This window comes from Pyrus communis, chromosome 2 (genome assembly GCF_041283825.1).
Source record: "Pyrus communis isolate YQ-2024b chromosome 2, ASM4128382v1, whole genome shotgun sequence".
NCBI lineage: Eukaryota > Viridiplantae > Streptophyta > Magnoliopsida > Rosales > Rosaceae > Pyrus > Pyrus communis.
Window position 1 is genome coordinate 26,601,251 of NC_142566.1, and position 18,217 is coordinate 26,619,467.

The 18,217-nt window shown below is 38.5% G+C and overlaps 4 protein-coding genes and 1 non-coding gene across 5 annotated transcripts; 3 read left to right on the forward strand and 2 right to left on the reverse strand.

Annotated features, from left to right (window-relative positions):
* Nucleotides 1-451: 451 nt before the first annotated feature.
* LOC137748126 (G-type lectin S-receptor-like serine/threonine-protein kinase At1g67520) lies at nt 452-4,014 on the forward strand. Its single transcript, XM_068488210.2, has 7 exons — nt 452-1,746; nt 1,873-2,037; nt 2,141-2,328; nt 2,400-2,610; nt 2,714-2,951; nt 3,032-3,179; nt 3,270-4,014. The coding sequence occupies exons 1-7, from the start codon at nt 516-518 to the stop codon at nt 3,576-3,578; spliced, it is 2,490 nt and encodes an 829-aa protein (XP_068344311.2). The 5' UTR covers nt 452-515; the 3' UTR covers nt 3,579-4,014.
* Nucleotides 4,015-5,980: 1,966 nt separating this feature from the next.
* LOC137746930 (G-type lectin S-receptor-like serine/threonine-protein kinase CES101) lies at nt 5,981-9,550 on the forward strand. Its single transcript, XM_068486941.2, has 7 exons — nt 5,981-7,249; nt 7,375-7,539; nt 7,643-7,830; nt 7,902-8,112; nt 8,216-8,453; nt 8,534-8,681; nt 8,772-9,550. The coding sequence occupies exons 1-7, from the start codon at nt 6,010-6,012 to the stop codon at nt 9,078-9,080; spliced, it is 2,499 nt and encodes an 832-aa protein (XP_068343042.2). The 5' UTR covers nt 5,981-6,009; the 3' UTR covers nt 9,081-9,550.
* A 1,519-nt stretch (nt 9,551-11,069) lies between these two features.
* On the forward strand, nt 11,070-14,670 carry LOC137747314 (receptor-like serine/threonine-protein kinase SD1-7). The gene is made up of 7 exons (XM_068487407.2): nt 11,070-12,540; nt 12,751-12,894; nt 12,986-13,188; nt 13,257-13,467; nt 13,562-13,799; nt 13,909-14,056; nt 14,148-14,670. The coding sequence occupies exons 1-7, from the start codon at nt 11,328-11,330 to the stop codon at nt 14,451-14,453; spliced, it is 2,463 nt and encodes an 820-aa protein (XP_068343508.2). The 5' UTR covers nt 11,070-11,327; the 3' UTR covers nt 14,454-14,670.
* Nucleotides 14,660-15,589, reverse strand: LOC137747315 (uncharacterized). The gene is made up of 2 exons (XM_068487408.2): nt 15,135-15,589; nt 14,660-15,014 (listed from the first exon to the last, which is right to left on the reverse strand). The coding sequence occupies exons 1-2, from the start codon at nt 15,354-15,356 to the stop codon at nt 14,811-14,813; spliced, it is 426 nt and encodes a 141-aa protein (XP_068343509.1). The 5' UTR covers nt 15,357-15,589; the 3' UTR covers nt 14,660-14,810.
* A 721-nt stretch (nt 15,590-16,310) lies between these two features.
* TRNAL-AAG (transfer RNA leucine (anticodon AAG)) lies at nt 16,311-16,391 on the reverse strand. The gene has a single exon. It is a non-coding gene; the product is annotated as a tRNA-Leu (tRNA).
* Nucleotides 16,392-18,217: the final 1,826 nt, after the last annotated feature.

Consider the following 18,217-nt stretch of genomic DNA (forward strand, 5'->3'; position numbering starts at 1 on the left):
GATCTGGGGATTTTAGGTGAGCAGATTGAAACTGAGGGAGAGAGAAAGAGAATGGTAAAGTGACGATCGCACCCTGCCTTTCCACGATCATCAACACGCGGCATCAAGATCAGCGGCAGAAAGAGACAGTGGCAGCTTCGTAAATAAACTGAAATGTGGTCCAAAACACTGTTCATTTCTACAATGCAATTTCGCCTCCTTCTTTAGACTAAAGTAACTTCAACACCAATTGAATGTAGCTCCTACGGTGTGAAGACGATGGGGTTGGTCTTAGGATTTTTTCCCAGTATTTCCACGAACCTTTGGAAAGGACTGTGCACAATTCAAGTCAATGGTCCAAAAAATACGTAGCGAAAACCGCCTAATTTTGAAGAAAATGAAAAAAAAGTCAACAAAAAAAATCAAAGGTTGAACTGTCAACCGTGCTGGTAGAATTATACAGATGGCTGCAAATAAAATGGAGACTAAGACAATGAGAGGAGTGAAATTCAACTCCACAGGGTCATACAGAAAACATGAGACTCAATGTTGTGCTAATTCTGAAATTTTTTTCATGTTTCTGTATGCAGTCTTTTTTATCTTCCTCTCATGCACAAACCCTAGATTTTCCTGTACTGCTCAAGCAAGGGCAAGGGCTAGCCGATCGAGAGAAGAATTTTCTTGTTTCGGAAAATGGCGGTTTATTCAAGCTAGGGTTCTTGAGTCCTGGAACTTTAAGTGCTTCCGGTGCCACCAGCGATCGTTACTTGGGCATGTTTTACACAAGGCTTCCAAGCTATCCAGATGCAGTGTGGTTGGCTAACCCTAAAACTCCGATCAGCGATTCATCGGGCGTTTTCACATTGGATAGTGATGGAAAGTTGAAGATTGTGTACAGTGGGGGGGAAATATCTGTATCAGATTCCAATCGAACAGTTTCAGGTAATGTGACTGCCTCTTTACTAGACACAGGAAACCTTGTGTTGCAAGAATTAGCTTCCATTGGAGCATTCGGAAGCGTTTTATGGCAAAGTTTTGATCATCCGACCAACACATTGTTGCCCGGAATGAAATTAGGCATGAACTTCAAGACAGGACAGAATTGGACACTATTTTCATGGTTGAGTGATCAAGTCCCTGAGCCAGGCGCTTTCAAGCTAGGCGTGGATCCTGGTGCCGCCGACCAACTGGTCATTTGGCAGCGAGGGGATGTGTACTGGACTAGTGGTGTATGGAAAAATGGTAGTTTTCTAGGATCCCCTGAATTAACAAGAAGGGTTGATTTGTTTGAGTTTACTTTTGTTTCAAGCAAAGAGGAGAAGTACTTTTCTTATTCCTTGAAAAATACTTCTACATATTCAAGGTGGGAACTGAGTTTACAGGGGCAAATTTCACAGTCCGTTTTAGCCCCAAACAAGACTACTTGGGAGAGCACAGTTACCGGTCCATGCAAATTCAACATGAATTATCCGGATGCAATGTGCATAGAGGAGAAGATTACAGAATGCAGGAACGGTTCTGAGCTGTTTGTGCCGATAAGAGGTTATTTTGCTGCAGTCAAATCCCTATACGCTGATGACGATACTAGCTTGGCTATTAGCGATTGTCACACTGCCTGCTGGAGAAACTGCACCTGTATCGGATATGAAAGTTTGTATACCGACAATGGGACTGGATGTGTGTATATGATAGAAGGGGCAAAATTTGAAGAGAATGATTACTTTGGCTTTACTTATATCCTTACTATAGGGAGGAATAGTAGCAAAGGTATGCATCTTCTCATTCTTCCTTCCTACTCTATGATTTGTGCCCTAAATTTGATGTTTTGAGTTTCATACACCGGCTCTCAACAACTTCTTCGAGTAATTAATGCTAATTTTGTGGTTGGTCTAGATGGAACACCTACTGAAGAAGGAAAAAAAATCGGATCAGCAGGAAGTGTAGCGAAAAAATGGTGGATATGGTTTATCATAAGCATTACACTTTCTGTGACAGTGCTACGTTTAGGTTACTTGTGCTACATAAGGAAAATCAAACGTAGATTCATGCAACACACCAGTAAGTTGTTTTGAATCCTAAAGGATTTCATTACTGCGAACATAGTTATGAATTAAGCGTGCATGTAACTCTAGATACTATTGCATTCATTGAAACTGTGCAGGCCAAGAGCAAGGATTAAATGAGTTGAGATCCCAAATTACCAGAATCGGCAATGTACACAGGCTCAAACTAGGCAAAAGTATAGGCCAGGAGTTTCAGATGTTCAGTTTCTCTGGAATAGTAGCTGCAACGAATAATTTCTCATCTGCCAGCAAGCTCGGAGAGGGTGGTTTTGGACCAGTTTACAAGGTAAAATCTACGTTGAATTATCGAACAATAGCTATCTGAAAATTGGTACCTGACTTTTAATAACAATGCAGGGTGTGTTACCAGATGGCCAACAGGTAGCAGTAAAGAGACTAGCAAGAAATTCGGGACAGGGACTAGAAGAATTCAGGAACGAGATTACACTTATAGCTGAACTTCAACACAGAAATCTTGTTCGGATTCTTGGTTGTTGCATTCAAGGAGAAGAGAAGATTCTGATCTATGAGTACCTGAGGAATGCAAGCTTGGACGCCTTCCTTTTCGGTTTGTCCACAACTCCTTTCAAAACCAAAGACTCCCTTTTTCTGTCTTCCCCTGCACCTGTAATTTGCTAACCATGATATATATGAATTTCAATAAACTGCAGATTCAACTAAAGGGAAGCGTTTAGATTGGCAACAACGCGTGAACATAATCGAAGGGATTGCGCAAGGACTTCTCTATCTTCACAAGTATTCTAGAGTTAGAATCATACACAGAGATATGAAAGCTAGCAACATTTTACTTGACGGAAACATGAATCCTAAGATATCAGATTTTGGAATGGCCAGAATTTTCGAACAGAATGAATCCACATCAAAGACGAAGAGAGTTGTAGGAACATAGTAAGTATACACAAAAATCTCTGTATACGCATTTCTTCGAATGTGAATGTTTTCTAATTGCAGATGATGATTTTATGCAGCGGTTATATGTCTCCGGAGTATGCCATGAAAGGCATTTTCTCTGACAAGTCCGATGTTTACAGCTTCGGAGTTCTATTGCTGGAGATTGTGAGTGGCAAAAAGAACACTGTTTTCGTTTCATCTACTGCTCTTAGCCTCGTTGAACTGGTAAGTTATTAAAACAGATCAAATTTTGCATTCAACTTCAACCAGAGAAGAAAAAACTCAATCACCGCAATGAAATTTAAACGATTGCAGGCTTGGGATTTGTGGAAACAAGGTGACACTCAAGAGCTAAAGGATGCGTCGTTAGACTCGTGCCCTGAAGACGAAGTTTTGAAGTTTATTCATTTGAGTCTGCTATGTGTGCAAGAGTATGCAGCTGATAGACCTACCATGGCAGAAGTCGTATCCATGCTCACAAGCGATTCCATGTTTTTCCCTGATCCGAAGCAACCTGCATACCACATTTCGAGAAGTGAAGTTGCGTCATCGAGGCCTGATGGGAGGCAACCGGACATGGGTTCAGCAGATTATGTGCCCATAACTGTGATGGAAGCCAGGTAAAACCTTCACTGCACCGCAACTCACAGTGCTGATGCTCGAGCAAGGAGTAAAGAGCAGGCCATTTACGATTTTCTTAAGGATTCTTAACGAGAACTTATTAGGACTTTAGCTGCGAGTTTAATTTTTTGGATCTTGATGGACCAGAAATTACCAAGATCTCGATCTCACTATATAGAGAAGTTTCAATGGCCATCAGGAATAATGCATGAGCTGAAGCACAAAACCTTTACCCTTACTTCGTGAGGTTAAACCGTTTGATCACATAAACCTTCTTTTTCATGACTATATGACTGTTTTATCCTGCATCTGCATGTACTAAACCACTCAAGCTTCTCTCTTGTATGTCCCACCCACCATGTTACTTGTATGGTACGAGTAAACCGTTATGGTGACATTCTGTGTTAATAATACAATATTATGTGTCAGTTTCTCTTCACGTGTCATTATATTATTAGCACAAAACACTACTGTGACGGTGTATCAGTACTATAAAAGTTGCTTTCATGTCACTGAACGCTAGTATTTTACCCTTGCATTCTAGTTCACGTGTTCGATTTCTCCCTCCTAACATTACTCGCATAACTTCTTTAAAAAACGACGGGAAATGAATTATGCCAAACCAAACTGCGTTTTTAGCTTTTACTAGTCAGCTCCTTCTTGCATTTTACTTTGTACTAGTCTTCTGGACTTTCCCCGCCTCATGGTTCAGCTTATATTAGAATATAAAACGACTATTTGATGGTTCCTACCAAAACATCTCAAAAAGTTGAGGAAATGAAACAGGTAATTTTCGCGATCGAGCAGTTCGTGTCGAACCAATCTTTCGAGGATGATGTTCTGCGGAAGAAGCTCGCTGTAGTAGAGCAACGTCGAAACTGAGGCAGCAGGATCGGTAGCTAGGGATGTTAGCAGCCTCAGCAGCGACCTAAACATCAATGGTGTAAGAGACTACACCCCCAGAAAAAATAGAACCACGAAAACATGTCACAAAAAATAAATAAATTGAAACAATATTTAAATTAAATTTGTTCATGCATACAATGGATTCTGGAGATCGAAGAAGGACTAGAAGGAGATGAAGTTTCTGAACTGTCGAAGAGAAGTGAGGGTTTTGATTTGGGGTGTTTAATTTGTTAGGATTTTATTTTGTTAGTTCTATCTGTCGATCTTTCGGCAAACATTCAAACCTACCCGTCTGAAAAAAATTTGACATATGAAAAAAAATTGGGTAGTGCTTAAAGCCTTAAACCACCAGGAAGAACAGGTGGTGTTCATTAAAAAAATGCAACACCCAACTCTTTCTCTTTGATCAAACAAAAAACAACTATTTTGTATTCATCTTGTGACTAAATCTTTAAAGAATTGAGAATCCAAACAAATTTGAGCAGTTCTTGAACTAATCGACACCATTTAGGAATTAAGACTAGACTTAAGAATTTGTAATTTCGCCCTCGTTTAGATTTGGATGCAAAGGGAAAAATTTGTAAATTAAAATTCTTGAATTTAACAAATTGTGCGCACCGCTCTCTGTGAGTTTTCAATCAATTTGATTACATGGCAGGACATACAATATATAAGATATTAAGACTCACAACTGGACTCTAAATTGGTCTTTAAACTGGTTTAGAAGTGTTTTTAAAATAAATGAAAACGTTTTTAGAGAAAATATTTTTGGATCTCAAAAGTAATTGACTAATGGTTCTTGTAGGAATCACTTCAAGTATTTTATGGGATTCACTGACATTTTTTTCAAGAGAACTTTAACAAAAAGCTCCTGGTAATGATCACTTTAACGAAAAACCACATTTTTACACTAAAAGGTCAATGCTGGTACTATTTACTTTACCCTTTATTTTGTCATTATCGTTAAAACCCTTTATTTACTTTAACCTTTCAAGCTATTTTCATTAGTTTTTTTTTTTTTTTTTTTTTTTTGTTTTTTAAGAATTGGTTCTAAAAATATTTTTGCCAGAAATTCTTTCAGCTCTTTTAAAAACATTTTCAAACAAACCTATATTTGATCATTGAACAAGAAATTGGATAATAATTATAATGATTAGAGAAGCACTTCATGCACTTGAAGTATCACATTAACCGTATTTCAAACTAATCACACATTATCATATTTGAGAAATTAAAATATTTAAAAGTTCAAGAAACAAAAAAAAAACACGTAAGAGTGTAGATAATACTGCTCATTAAAAAAAAAAACACACACACGTAAGTGCCTAGAGTTTTCAACTGCCATCCATTTATTCTACCAATAAATAAGTAACAACTGGCAAGACGTAGATTTTTCAATGAAATCACGTCAAGAATAAACGCTAGCACAGCAGTCCCCAAATGTCAACAATTTTTTGCCGCACCAAGAAGTTATTAGCATTTGTCAATGTTTGCTGAAAAACAAAGGTTCATATTTCATACACAAAACATGAGATGCAAATACGATATTGTCCTAATTCTGAGCATTTTCTCATGTTTGTACTGCAAGCAATCCTTTTTTTCTTCTTGTATTGCACAAACCCTAGATTTTCCTGCACGACTCAAGCAAGGTCAGCAGCTAGTTGATCGAAACCAGGATCGTCTTGTTTCGGAAAATGGCGGTTTCTTCAAGCTAGGATTCTTGAGTCCTGGAGCTTCAAGTGCTTCCGGTGCCACCAGCAATCGTTACCTGGGACTATTTTACACAAAACTACCTAGTCATCCGGATGCAGTGTGGGTGGCTAACCCAAAAACTCCGATCAACGATTCATCGGGTGTTTTTACATTGGATAGTGATGGGAAATTGAAGATTATGTATAGTGGAGGGCAGATATCTGTATCAGATACCAATCAAACAGATTCAGGTAATGTGACTGCTACTTTACTAGGTACCGGAAATCTTGTTTTACAAGAAATCGCTTCGAATGGAGCATTTGGAAGCGTTTTATGGGAAAGTTTTGATCATCCAACCAACACATTATTACCAGGAATGAAATTAGGAATGAATTTTAAGACAGGACAGAAATGGACACTTTTTTCATGGCTGAGTGATCAAGTCCCTGCACCGGGCGCCTTCAGCCTCGGAGTGGATCCTGGTGGCGCCGACCAATTGATCATATGGCGGCGAGGGGATGTGTACTGGAAAAGCGGCGTGTGGGTGAACGATAGTTTTCAAGGATCCCCTGAATTGACAAAAAGGGTGGACTTGTTTGAGTTTACTTTTGTTTCAAACAAAGAGGAGAAGTATTTTTCTTATTCTGTAAAAAATAGTTCTACATTTTCGAGGTGGGAACTGAATTTACAGGGACAAATCCTGCATTCGGTTCTAAACCCGAATTGGACTATTTGGGAGAGCACGGTGACCGGTCCATGTGAATTCAACGAAAATTATCCGGATGCAATGTGCATAGAGGAGAAGATTTCCAAATGCAGGAATGGTTCTGAGTTGTTTGTGCCGATAAGAGGCTATTTTAATGAGACCAAATTCCTATACGCTGATGACGATACTAGCTTGGCTATTAGCGATTGTCACGCTGCCTGCTGGAGAAACTGCACCTGCGTCGGATATCAAAGTTTGTATACCAACAATGGGACTGGATGTGTGTATATGATAGAAGGGGCAAAATTTGAAGAGAGTGATTACTTTGGCTTTACTTATATTCTTACTATAGGGAGGAATAGTAGCAAAGGTATGTATCTTCTCGTTCTTCCTTCGTAGTCTATGATTCGTGCTCTTATTTGATGTTTTGAGTTTCATACGTGTGCTCTCAACAAATTCTTCAAGTACTTAACGCTAATTTTGTGGTTGGTCTAGATGGAACACCTACTGAAGAAGGAAAAAAGATCGGATCAGCAGGAAGTGTAGCGAAAAAATGGTGGATATGGTCTGTCATAAGCATTACACTTTCTGTGACAGTGCTACTTTTAGGTTACTTGCGCTACATAAGGAAAATCAAAAGTAGATTCATGCAACACACCAGTAAGTTGTTAGGAATCGTAAAGGATTTCTTTACTGCTAACATAGTTAGGAATTAAGCGTGCATGTAACTCTAGATACTATTGCATTCATGAAAACTGTGCAGGCCAAGAGCAAGGATTAAATGAGTTGAGATCCCAAATTACCAGAATCGGCAATGTACACAGGCTCAAACTAGGCAAAAGTATAGGCCAGGAGTTTCAGATGTTCAGTTTCTCGGGAATAGTAGCTGCAATGAATAATTTCTCATCTGCCAGCAAGCTCGGAGAGGGTGGTTTTGGACCAGTTTACAAGGTAAAATCTACGTTGAATTATCGAACAATAGCTATCTGAAAATTGGTACCTGACTTTTAATAACAATGCAGGGTGTGTTACCAGATGGCCAACAGGTAGCAGTAAAGAGACTAGCAAGAAATTCGGGACTGGGACTAGAAGAATTCAGGAACGAGATTACACTTATAGCTGAACTTCAACACAGAAATCTTGTTCGGATTCTTGGTTGTTGCATTCAAGGAGAAGAGAAGATTTTGATCTATGAGTACCTGACGAATGCAAGCTTGGACGCCTACCTTTTCGGTTTGTCCACAACTCCTTTCAAATCCAAAGACTCCCTTTTTCTGTCTTCCCCTGCACTTGTAATTTGCTAACCATGCTCTATATGAATTTCAATAAACCGCAGATTCAACTAAAGGGAAGCATTTAGATTGGCAACAACGCGTGAACATAGTTGAAGGGATTGCGCAAGGACTTCTCTATCTTCACAAGTATTCTAGAGTTAGAATCATACACAGAGATTTGAAAGCTAGCAACATTTTACTTGACGGAAACATGAATCCTAAGATATCAGATTTTGGAATGGCCAGAATTTTCGAACAGAATGAATCCACATCAAAGACAAAGAGAGTTGTAGGAACATAGTAAGTATACACAAAAATCTCTGTATATGCATTTCTTCGAATGTGAATGTTATCTAATTGCAGATGATGGTTTTATGCAGCGGTTATATGTCTCCGGAGTATGCCATGAAAGGCATTTTCTCTGACAAGTCCGATGTTTACAGCTTCGGAGTTCTATTGCCGGAGATTGTGAGTGGCAAAAAGAACACTGTTTTCGTTTCATCTACTGCTCTTAGCCTCGTTGAACTGGTAAGTTACTAAAACAGATCAAATTTTGCATTCAATTTCAACCAGAGCAGAAAAAACTCAATCACTGCAATGAAATTTAAACGATTGCAGGCTTGGAATTCGTGGAAACAAGGTGACACTCAAGAGCTAAAGGACGCATCGTTAGACTCGTGCCCTGAAGACGAAGTTTTGAAGTTTATTCATTTGAGTCTGCTATGTGTGCAAGAGTATGCAGCTGATAGACCTACCATGGCAGAAGTCGTATCCATGCTCACAAACGATTCCATGTTTTTCCCTGATCCGAAACAACCTGCATACTACATTTCGAGAAGTGAAGTTGGGTCATCGAGGCCTGATGGGAGGCGACCGGACATGGGTTCAGCAGATTATGTGCCCATAACTGTGATGGAAGCCAGGTAAAAGCTTCTTGTTACAAAATTCAAAAAAGGCGAATGGATAAAGTTTGACGAACTTGAGAATTAAGAAATAGACCACTTTGGTAGTCTCTCTCGGGATTTAAATAAGGCGAACCATGCTATTTTCCTCAGTAAAATCACAAATGATCTGCTCTTTACTTGTTGGAGAACCAACCACGAGATGCAAAAGTTTGACGATTTTGTCTTTTGTTCTTCACTGCACCTCAACTCTTATTGCTGATTGCTCGAGTAAGGAGAAAATAGCAGGCCATTTATGATTTTCTTAAGGATTCTTAACGAGAACTTATTAGGATTTCAGCTACGAGTTTACTGTTTTGAATCTTGATGGACAAGAATTTACCAAGAAAATAGCAGGCCATTTATGATTTTCTTAAGGATTCTTAACGAGAACTTGTAAGGATTTCAGCCACGAGTTTACTGTTTTGAATCTTGATGGACAAGAATTTACCAAGATTTCGATATCACTATATAGAGAACTTTCAATGGCCATCACGAATAATGCATGAGCTGAAGCACAAAACTTTTACGCTTACTTCATGAGGTTAAACAGTATGATCACATAAACCTTCTTTTTCTTGACTATTTTGACTGTTTTATCCTGCATCTGCATGTACTAAACCATTCAATCTTCTTTCTTGTCTGTCCCACCCACCTGTGCTACTTATATGTCACGAGTAAACCGTTATAGTGACATTCTGTGTCAATAATACAATATTATGTGTCAGTTTCTTTCTACGTTTCATTATATCATTAGCACGAAACGTTACTGTGACAATGTATCTGTATTATAAAAATTGCTCTCATGTCACCGAACCCTAATATTTTACCCTTGCATTCTAGGTCAGGTGTTTGATTTCTCCCTCCTAACATTACTCGCGTAACAACTTAAGAAGACGGGAAATGAAATATGCCAAAACAAACTGCGTTTTGGGCTTTTACTAGTCAGCTACTTATTGCATTTCACCAAACTCCTCCGTCTCTAATTCTGTTAGCCAAAGATGGGTTCGCAAATCGTCCAACACGAGAAATTATGTACGACACCGGAATATAGTGATATAATTGGATCCGTTCCGGACATTAGTGTTCAAAGCCTAGGAATCAATTCATTTAAGTCGCACAAATTTGATCCAACGGTCCCTATTAACTCATTTTCCTGGCCTACCATACAAAACAAACGACTCTGATTTCTTTTACATATCAATCAACGGTCCAGATGATTTGATCTTTAGTTCTGGACGCTAAAGTCCGAAGCGGATCCAATTCCTATGGTGACATAGTATAACTATGGCTACATAGTAGAGCTTTCCACCTGTTCACAATGTGTTTTATTTAAAATATGAATATTATATTCTAAAGTTATAAACATATCACGTATTTAGTATTTAAAATATTCGAGAAATGATCAATATTTCAGTAAAAATATTTAAAAATTAAAAATCGATATGAAAAAGAGGATGAAATGCAAACTTCACCATAATCAATGAATATCGATAATATTTACTGACTTACTACAAAAAAATCGATTGAACTCATTACTGATTTCGAACTTTTGAATTTTTTTTTGAGATATTTTTCTCTTAATTCCAATTAATTCTGAACGAGTTGATATACCCACCCATTGCAAATTTTTATAATTTTCGCCGAAGACAACTAATAATTATATATCCATTAATATTTTTATAAATTTACACATTGATATTTCTACCGCATTGAACATATTTTACCGCGTGACGGTATTGCTATATTCCATCACGTATTAGCCAAACACGGCGAGTAAACGCCGTGAGCTCAAACTAGAAGAAATTTAAGCCCTTTGACCTCGTGACGGCTGAAACAGAGGACTCGCAACCCTTTTTTATTCCAAAAAAATCTGCAACGCGTTGGAAATCTTGAGATTTCAAAGCAATCGATAATAATTTCAACGAAAATTAATTAATTGCAATTAGTACGAAATTAAAATGTTCATGATTTGAGGAACCTTCGATCGTGACTGGGTAATAATTTTATACCCATAAAAAAATGAAGAACAAATCAATAATATCGTTCCAAAATTTCAACCAATTTTATGACAAAAGTCTTCCCACATTTAAGATTTGTGCAGCTAAATTCAAAAGAAAATGGACAAATCAGGAAAAGTCAGAGGAGAAAATTCTTCAATTTGCAGGCCAATTCAAGCTACAAAAGCTTCTCTGAAAAAAAAATGGTAGACAGAAGCAAAATATTATAGCCGATGGCTGCACAGAGAAGCTTTGTGCTGCTGTTTTTCTCATGTTTCTTCATGCATTATCTTCTCCCTTGTTATGCAGAAATAGTGCTGTACACGCTCAAGCAAGGGGAGCAGCTACGGGACCAGGAAAACGATCACCTCATTTCTCAGCGCGGTGACTTCAAGCTAGGGTTCTTCAGTCCCGGTGCTTCGAGCAACCTGGGTGCTACGAGCAATCGGTTCTTGGGAATATGGTATAGCAAACTACCAAATCATCCGGATGCGGTGTGGGTGGGAAACCCTGAAACTCCGGTCGTGGATTCGTCTGGAGTGTTCGTGTTGGATAGTGATGGGAAAATGAAGATCAAACATGGTGGAGGGGAGATTATTGTATGGGATTACAATCAGACAGTTTCCGGTAATGTGACTTGTTATATGATGGATACCGGAAACTTTATGTTAAGAGAAGTAGCATCGGATGGAACACCTGGAAAGATTTTATGGGAAAGTTTTGATTATCCATCGAACACATTGTTACCTGGAATGAAGTTAGGGTTGGACTTTAGGACACGGCGTAATCGAACAATTTCTTCATGGTTCAGCGATCAAGTGCCTACAGCAGGTGCTTTCAGGCTTAGTGTGGATCCCAATCGCACCAACCGGTTAATCATCTGGCAGCGAGATGTTGTATACTGGACCAGTGGGATCTGGGAAAGTGGAAGTTTTCAGAGGACCCCTGAACTCACAAGCAGGGCTGATTTGTTCGAGTTCAATTTTGTTTCAAATGCAGAGGAGAAGTACTTCACTTATGCTGTTAAAAACAGCTCAACTCTTTCGAGATGGGAACTCAATACTTGGGGCCAACTCCTGCAGTCGATTTTAGGCTCAGACGGTACTACATGGGAAACCACAGTTACAAGTCCATGTACGTCCAACCCAGATTATCCAGATGCAGTCTGCATAAAGCAGACGACGTCTGAATGCAGGAATGGTTCTGAGCTATTTCTACCGATGAGAGGCTACTCAGGTGATGCTAAGTTGACGTATAATGATAGTAATACTAACTTGGATCTTAGCGATTGTCACGCAACTTGCTGGAGTGATTGCACCTGTGTCGGCTACGGACCTTTAAATCCCAATGGGTCTGGATGTCTGTATATGAGAGAAGGAGCACATTATGTCAAGAACGATTACTTTGGAGTTAATTACTTCGTTACTATAGCAAATAATAGCAGAGGTATGTATGCCCTAATTACTGGTTTAGCATGACTAATACTGAGTTTATCTAATGCACCTATGAATCTTGTCATTCTTCTATCTTCAGTTCATGCTATTTGATACACAGATATGAACCTTGTAATGATAATGTCTTTCGAATCTATGTATTACTATAGCTCTAAACCACTTCAAGTACTTAAGTTAATGCTAATTCTGTGGTTGGGTATAGATGGAACACCTACCGAAAAAGAAAGTACAAAGAGAAAATGGTGGATATGGTGTATCGTAGGCATTGTACTCGCAGTGGCAGTGCTACTTTTGGGGTACTTCTGCTACACAAGGAAAAGAAAACTTCTACATGTGCAACAAACTGGTAAGAAGAAACTAGATAGGATTTTATGGCTGTCAAATTATGAATTGCAAGTACAAGTACCTTATATACTATTGCAATCACTGGGTTGCAGACAAGGCGGAAACAATCCAAGAGCAAGGATTACTTGACTTGGGATCCCAAATCAGCGGATTGGGTGACATTTTCAAACTCAAATTCGGCAAAAGCCGAGGGCTGGAGTTTAAGATGTTCAGTTTTCCTGAATTAGTGACTGCAACAGATGACTTCTCATTTGCCCGAAGACTAGGAGAGGGTGGTTTTGGACCGGTTTACAAGGTAAAATATAAATTTATCGACTAATGGCTATCTGGGAAGTTGATACCTGACATTCAAAGTTTTTGTAGGGTGTATTACCAGACGGGCAACAGGTAGCAGTAAAGAGACTTGCAAGACATTCAGGACAAGGATTGGAAGAATTCATGAATGAGATAACACTTATAGCTGAACTTCAACATAGTAATCTTGTTCGGCTTTTGGGTTGTTGCATTCAAGGAGAAGAGAAAATTCTGATCTACGAATACCTGACAAATACAAGCTTGGATGCCTTCCTCTTTGGTTTGTCCATAATTCCCTTCAAATTCAAAGACTCCCCTCTTCCATGAAATCTGTAACTCTACTAAGCATACTATGAATTTCACATTAACTGCAGATTCCACTAGAGTGTATCTCTTAGATTGGCAGAGGCGCATCAACATCATTGAAGGGATTGCACAAGGACTTCTTTATCTTCATAAGCACTCTCGAGTAAGAGTCATACACAGAGATCTGAAAGCTAGCAACATTTTACTTGACGAAAGCATGAAACCTAAGATATCAGACTTTGGAATGGCCAGAATCTTTGGACAGAATGAGTCCAGAGCAAATACGAATAGAGTTGTAGGAACATAGTGAGTTTAAAAAGCATTAATATTTCATAGTAATGGCACCTAAAATTTATATACTTGCTTATATGAAATATGAACGGTTTCTTAACTTTTGTATGATGATTTTATGCAGCGGCTATATGTCTCCGGAATATGCCATGAATGGCATTTTCTCTGAAAAGTCTGATGTATACAGCTTTGGAGTTTTACTGCTGGAGATCGTGAGTGGCAGAAAGAACACTGTTTTCGTTTCATCTACTAATCTCAGCCTTATTGAACTTGTAAGTGTTATAAAGATTGAAAAAAATTAGCACTCAATTTCAATTAGAGCAGAAACACTCACACGGTGCATCAAAATTTAATTGACTGCAGGCTTGGAGTTTATGGAAACAAGGTGACTGTCTAGAGATAAGGGACCCGTCAATGGACTCGTGCCCAGAAGATGAAGTTACAAAATATGTTCATGTTGGTCTGCTATGTGTGCAAGAATACGCAGCAGATAGACCTACCATGTCAGAAGTCCTATCCATGCTCACAAGTGATATCATCTTTTTACCCGATCCAAAACAACCCGCATTCTGTGTCTCAAATAGTGAATCCGGATCATCACAAGCTGAAAGAAGGTTGGATATGGGTTCAACAAATGGTCTATCTATAACTGTCATGGAACCTAGATAAAGACACTAACTTCACGTTCCATCCGATAGTATTCATTATTCAAATATGAATTTTACAAATGTAATGCGACACAGGGAAAATCCCGTCAAGTGTAGGAAGTTTTCGGATTCATTCTTGCCACAAAAGGCTGTTTCGTTACTTCTTAATGAATATTTGTAAATTCGTGAAACATGATGTGAGCTTTGGAGTAAAATAAAGGGTACACATTTCATCGAAATTCATTCAAAATTCGATATCAAACAACTCAAAAAAGATTAAGCATAATCCGTTAAACTCATACAGTAGGGTGAGGGAGCATTTAAACCTAAAGCAACACTACAAGCAGAAGGGCCATAAATTGAAATGTATAGGCACCGATTAAATATTGTTCTTATCTGGGTCAATCTTCTCCGGAGATTCCTCCTCCTGCTCTTGCTCCTCTTCCTCCTCCTCCTTCTTCTCCTCCTCGTCTTCGTCTTCTTCCGGCGGGTCATACGGCATAGGAGGCGGCAGAGGCGTCTTCATAGGACTGAACTGCGGGAAAATGTCAGGCCTCCGCCCCGGCTTTGGCCTCTCCCACTCCTGCAACACAATTCCGCAACACCAAAATCTAATTAGCAACCAAAATTCCAAACCCAATTCAAAAAAAAAAACACACACACACACAGCAGAAATCGAGAGTAGCCTGAGGAGCACGCTTACAATCGGGAAATCGAGAGGGTTGCGGCGGGTGAGCTTCTCCTCATCCGGTGCCATACGCACCACCTGACTCCTCCGATGGTGTCGAGAATCGAACCACAGGGCGGAGGAAGGAGACGACGACCTTGCTGGGGATAAAGAAGATTGCTTTCGTCTCCAATTCGACCAGCTGCAACTAGGAGTTACGCAGATCAGCGCTGAGAGGCAGCTCGACGCCATAGCCATAGCAATCACTTCTCTTCTGCTTTCAACCGCTGCTTCTTCGTCCGGTCTTTGCGATTGGACTTCTGACTTTCCAAGTTGCAGCAGGCTCCAAGGCTATAACAGTAATTTCAGTAGTATCGGACTACAGGACAGGCCGAGGCGCAACCGCCTTACCCACAGCTCTCAGCCGCTACCTCTTCCTCTACCTGTCTTTTATTTCTCCGTAACAATTAAAAGACTCCTCCACCCACAACTTTTCATCGATTTTCTCACGTTTTTTAATCAATTTATTATCCAATTATTTGTGGTTTTTTTTTTTATGAAAATTTTTCATTATGACGGAAACACAAGTGTTGTATTACGCATTTTAATAGAAGGAATAGAAAATTTTATTTTTAAGTTATTAACTTTTTAGTCCACATATTCCACTATTTATATAATGACACGTGATATACCATCCTATATACCGATTACACTGAAAAATCTCTTTTTCATTAGGCCGACTAGCACAAATTCCACAGCCCAATAGCTTTATATACAAGGCCCAAGAACCTTATTGGGCCATTACGGTTGGGTTTTCTTTATTTTGTTTTTGATAGAAGTCTAAATTTGCTCGCATGACCTAAGCCTTCAATTGACGTCCGGTCTAATTCTCTCTCTCTCGATGACCGCTTCCTCATCAGTAGCTTCAGCGTCGGACATTGCCCATTTTTTCGCTTCCTTTTGCTTGTTATTCCCTGCAGCAATCCCACAATTGTAATCTTGATCGCATTGTTGCTTCTCCTCCCACCTCGGATTCTGTTGTTGCTTTGGAAGGGCCTTGGATGGATATAAAGAGATACTCAGTCGCCTTTGGCGCCACATTCTCCTTGTTAGCCTTTCCATGTGCCTCTGACGAGCCTCTGCATCCCAACGAAAGCTTTTTCTGGTACCGGCACCTGAGGAGGGAAGTAAAAAAAACAAAAAGGAAGGGAGTGTTGAGAGTGGGATTTGAACCCACGCCCTTTCGGACCAGAACCTTAATCTGGCGCCTTAGACCAACTCGGCCATCTCAACTTGATGCCGGAAATTTTACAAAAATTTAACTTGTAGATATTCCACCATTGGTCTCAAACATTATGACCTTTCCTTAACGCGTAGTTGTATAATGCTGGTTTTGTTGTACTTAATAGGTTTGTGTGATTCATGGTGTCATAATTTTTTTTTTTTTTAAGTTAACGAGTTGATTCAAGAGGATGGGAAAAACTATCAAATAAAGTAAATATTTGGCCTTTTTCCCGTTCTTGTTAAATAAATTGTACTTCCCTTTTATTTTCTTGTTCATTTCATTTCAGTGGTATAATATTTATTCAAAATTCAATTGTGCTCTCTTATTAAATAAATGTTTTACTCTGAGGTATTTCAAGAAAATTATTTCGGGTGTTTTTGAACTCACATTACAAATACATGTGTCATATTGCAGTATAATATTGGTCATGAATTTGAGTGTGACAGCGTCCAAACTCAAATCCAATGTTACGAAACTTGTGTTTTGATTAGTTCTATTTGAATTGAGTGTATGGAGTTGATATTTATCGGTCTCACAAAACTTATGTGACTAGCACTTAGTTTCAATAAGGAGCTACACTTTTGCAACCTAATGAACATCGTTGGAAACACATTGTCTAAGTTTTGAACAATTCAAGATTGAAATTTTCCTCCCACACAATAATTTAAACATAATAAATATATCTTCCCCTAATTACACTCATGAGTCATCACCATTGGTTGAAATTTCTTCAATATAGTCGGTATTTTCGTGGAAATATTCGAAAAACCAAAGAAAGATATGAAAGATTTCGTCGAAATTTTTTACATATCAATTAAATATCGTAGAAAATGTTATATTTCGTCTAAACCAGTTTTTGACATTCTCTAAAGTTTTATTTTAAATTTCTACCATTTTCATCGAAAACCAACCGACATCGATATATCTAACGATATATTTCACATATTTGCATATCAATATTTCTACCGATATCAAATATTTTAAACACTAGTCATCACGTATCTTTCTTTTCTTTTATGTTATATCAAATATCCTTATGCCAATATTTACAAGCTAATATCTAACTTTTTTTTATTGCATTTTTTGAATTTATGAATTGGGCCAACATGTAGTTTGTGGACCCCTAATATTACAAGATATTCGAAGTGGAATGTTTAGATCAATATAAAACATCTTACCGACAAAATAAATACCAATTCAAATTCAACTTTTCCCTCTTCTTATACTTTTTTGACAACCAATTATGATAACCTTAGTCGCAAGGGTGGGTGACATTCCATGCGATTCATCATTTTTGCCTTATTCCATTTGTGGACCTCCCAAAATCAATTTAATAATTAACCGTGATTTCTGGTCTTACTCTTTAAATTTTGAAAGCATGCCCTACCTTAAGGAAAATTGAGTTTTTCATAAAACAAGTACACCGTCACGACATCTGTGTACGTGTTCCACTTTCATATGTCCCTAAATTTCAAATGAAAGACCAATTTTTGATTGATGGTGTATAAGTATAACCTACAAGTTATATTGGGCGATCAGGATTGGATTGGTTTCAAATTAAGAAGTATGATTTGATTTAAGGGGCTAACGTTAAGTATTTATGGTTTAATTCACGGGTCATTAGATTTTTTTGTCAAAAGATTCAATGAACAATATTTAACCAATTTTTTTATTATCTATAAAATACATCAGAACATAATAAAATTTGGTCAAGAATGCAAATAAGCAATGTGAATTCATTTTTTAATACCAAAACTAGGGTTGAATCAAGCTAATCCTACGGTCCTACCTGCCCCATAAAGCATAGACCCGCGATGTAATGGATCAGACCATG

Bases quoted from the DNA above. Each gene is read 5' to 3' on its own strand.
- LOC137747315 (XM_068487408.2), bottom strand. From the start codon at position 15,356: ATGGCTATGGCGTCGAGCTGCCTCTCAGCGCTGATCTGCGTAACTCCT. The intron at 15,015-15,134 runs GTAAGCGTGCTC...ATTGTGTTGCAG, and splicing joins ACCCTCTCGATTTCCCGATT to GAGTGGGAGAGGCCAAAGCC.
- LOC137747314 (XM_068487407.2), top strand. From the start codon at position 11,328: ATGGCTGCACAGAGAAGCTTTGTGCTGCTGTTTTTCTCATGTTTCTTC. The intron at 12,895-12,985 runs GTAAGAAGAAAC...ACTGGGTTGCAG, and splicing joins TCTACATGTGCAACAAACTG to ACAAGGCGGAAACAATCCAA. The intron at 13,468-13,561 runs GTTTGTCCATAA...CATTAACTGCAG, and splicing joins CTTGGATGCCTTCCTCTTTG to ATTCCACTAGAGTGTATCTC.
- LOC137748126 (XM_068488210.2), top strand. From the start codon at position 516: ATGAGACTCAATGTTGTGCTAATTCTGAAATTTTTTTCATGTTTCTGT. The intron at 2,038-2,140 runs GTAAGTTGTTTT...GAAACTGTGCAG, and splicing joins TAGATTCATGCAACACACCA to GCCAAGAGCAAGGATTAAAT. The intron at 2,952-3,031 runs GTAAGTATACAC...GATTTTATGCAG, and splicing joins AAGAGAGTTGTAGGAACATA to CGGTTATATGTCTCCGGAGT.
- LOC137746930 (XM_068486941.2), top strand. From the start codon at position 6,010: ATGAGATGCAAATACGATATTGTCCTAATTCTGAGCATTTTCTCATGT. The intron at 7,250-7,374 runs GTATGTATCTTC...TGGTTGGTCTAG, and splicing joins AGGGAGGAATAGTAGCAAAG to ATGGAACACCTACTGAAGAA. The intron at 7,540-7,642 runs GTAAGTTGTTAG...AAAACTGTGCAG, and splicing joins TAGATTCATGCAACACACCA to GCCAAGAGCAAGGATTAAAT.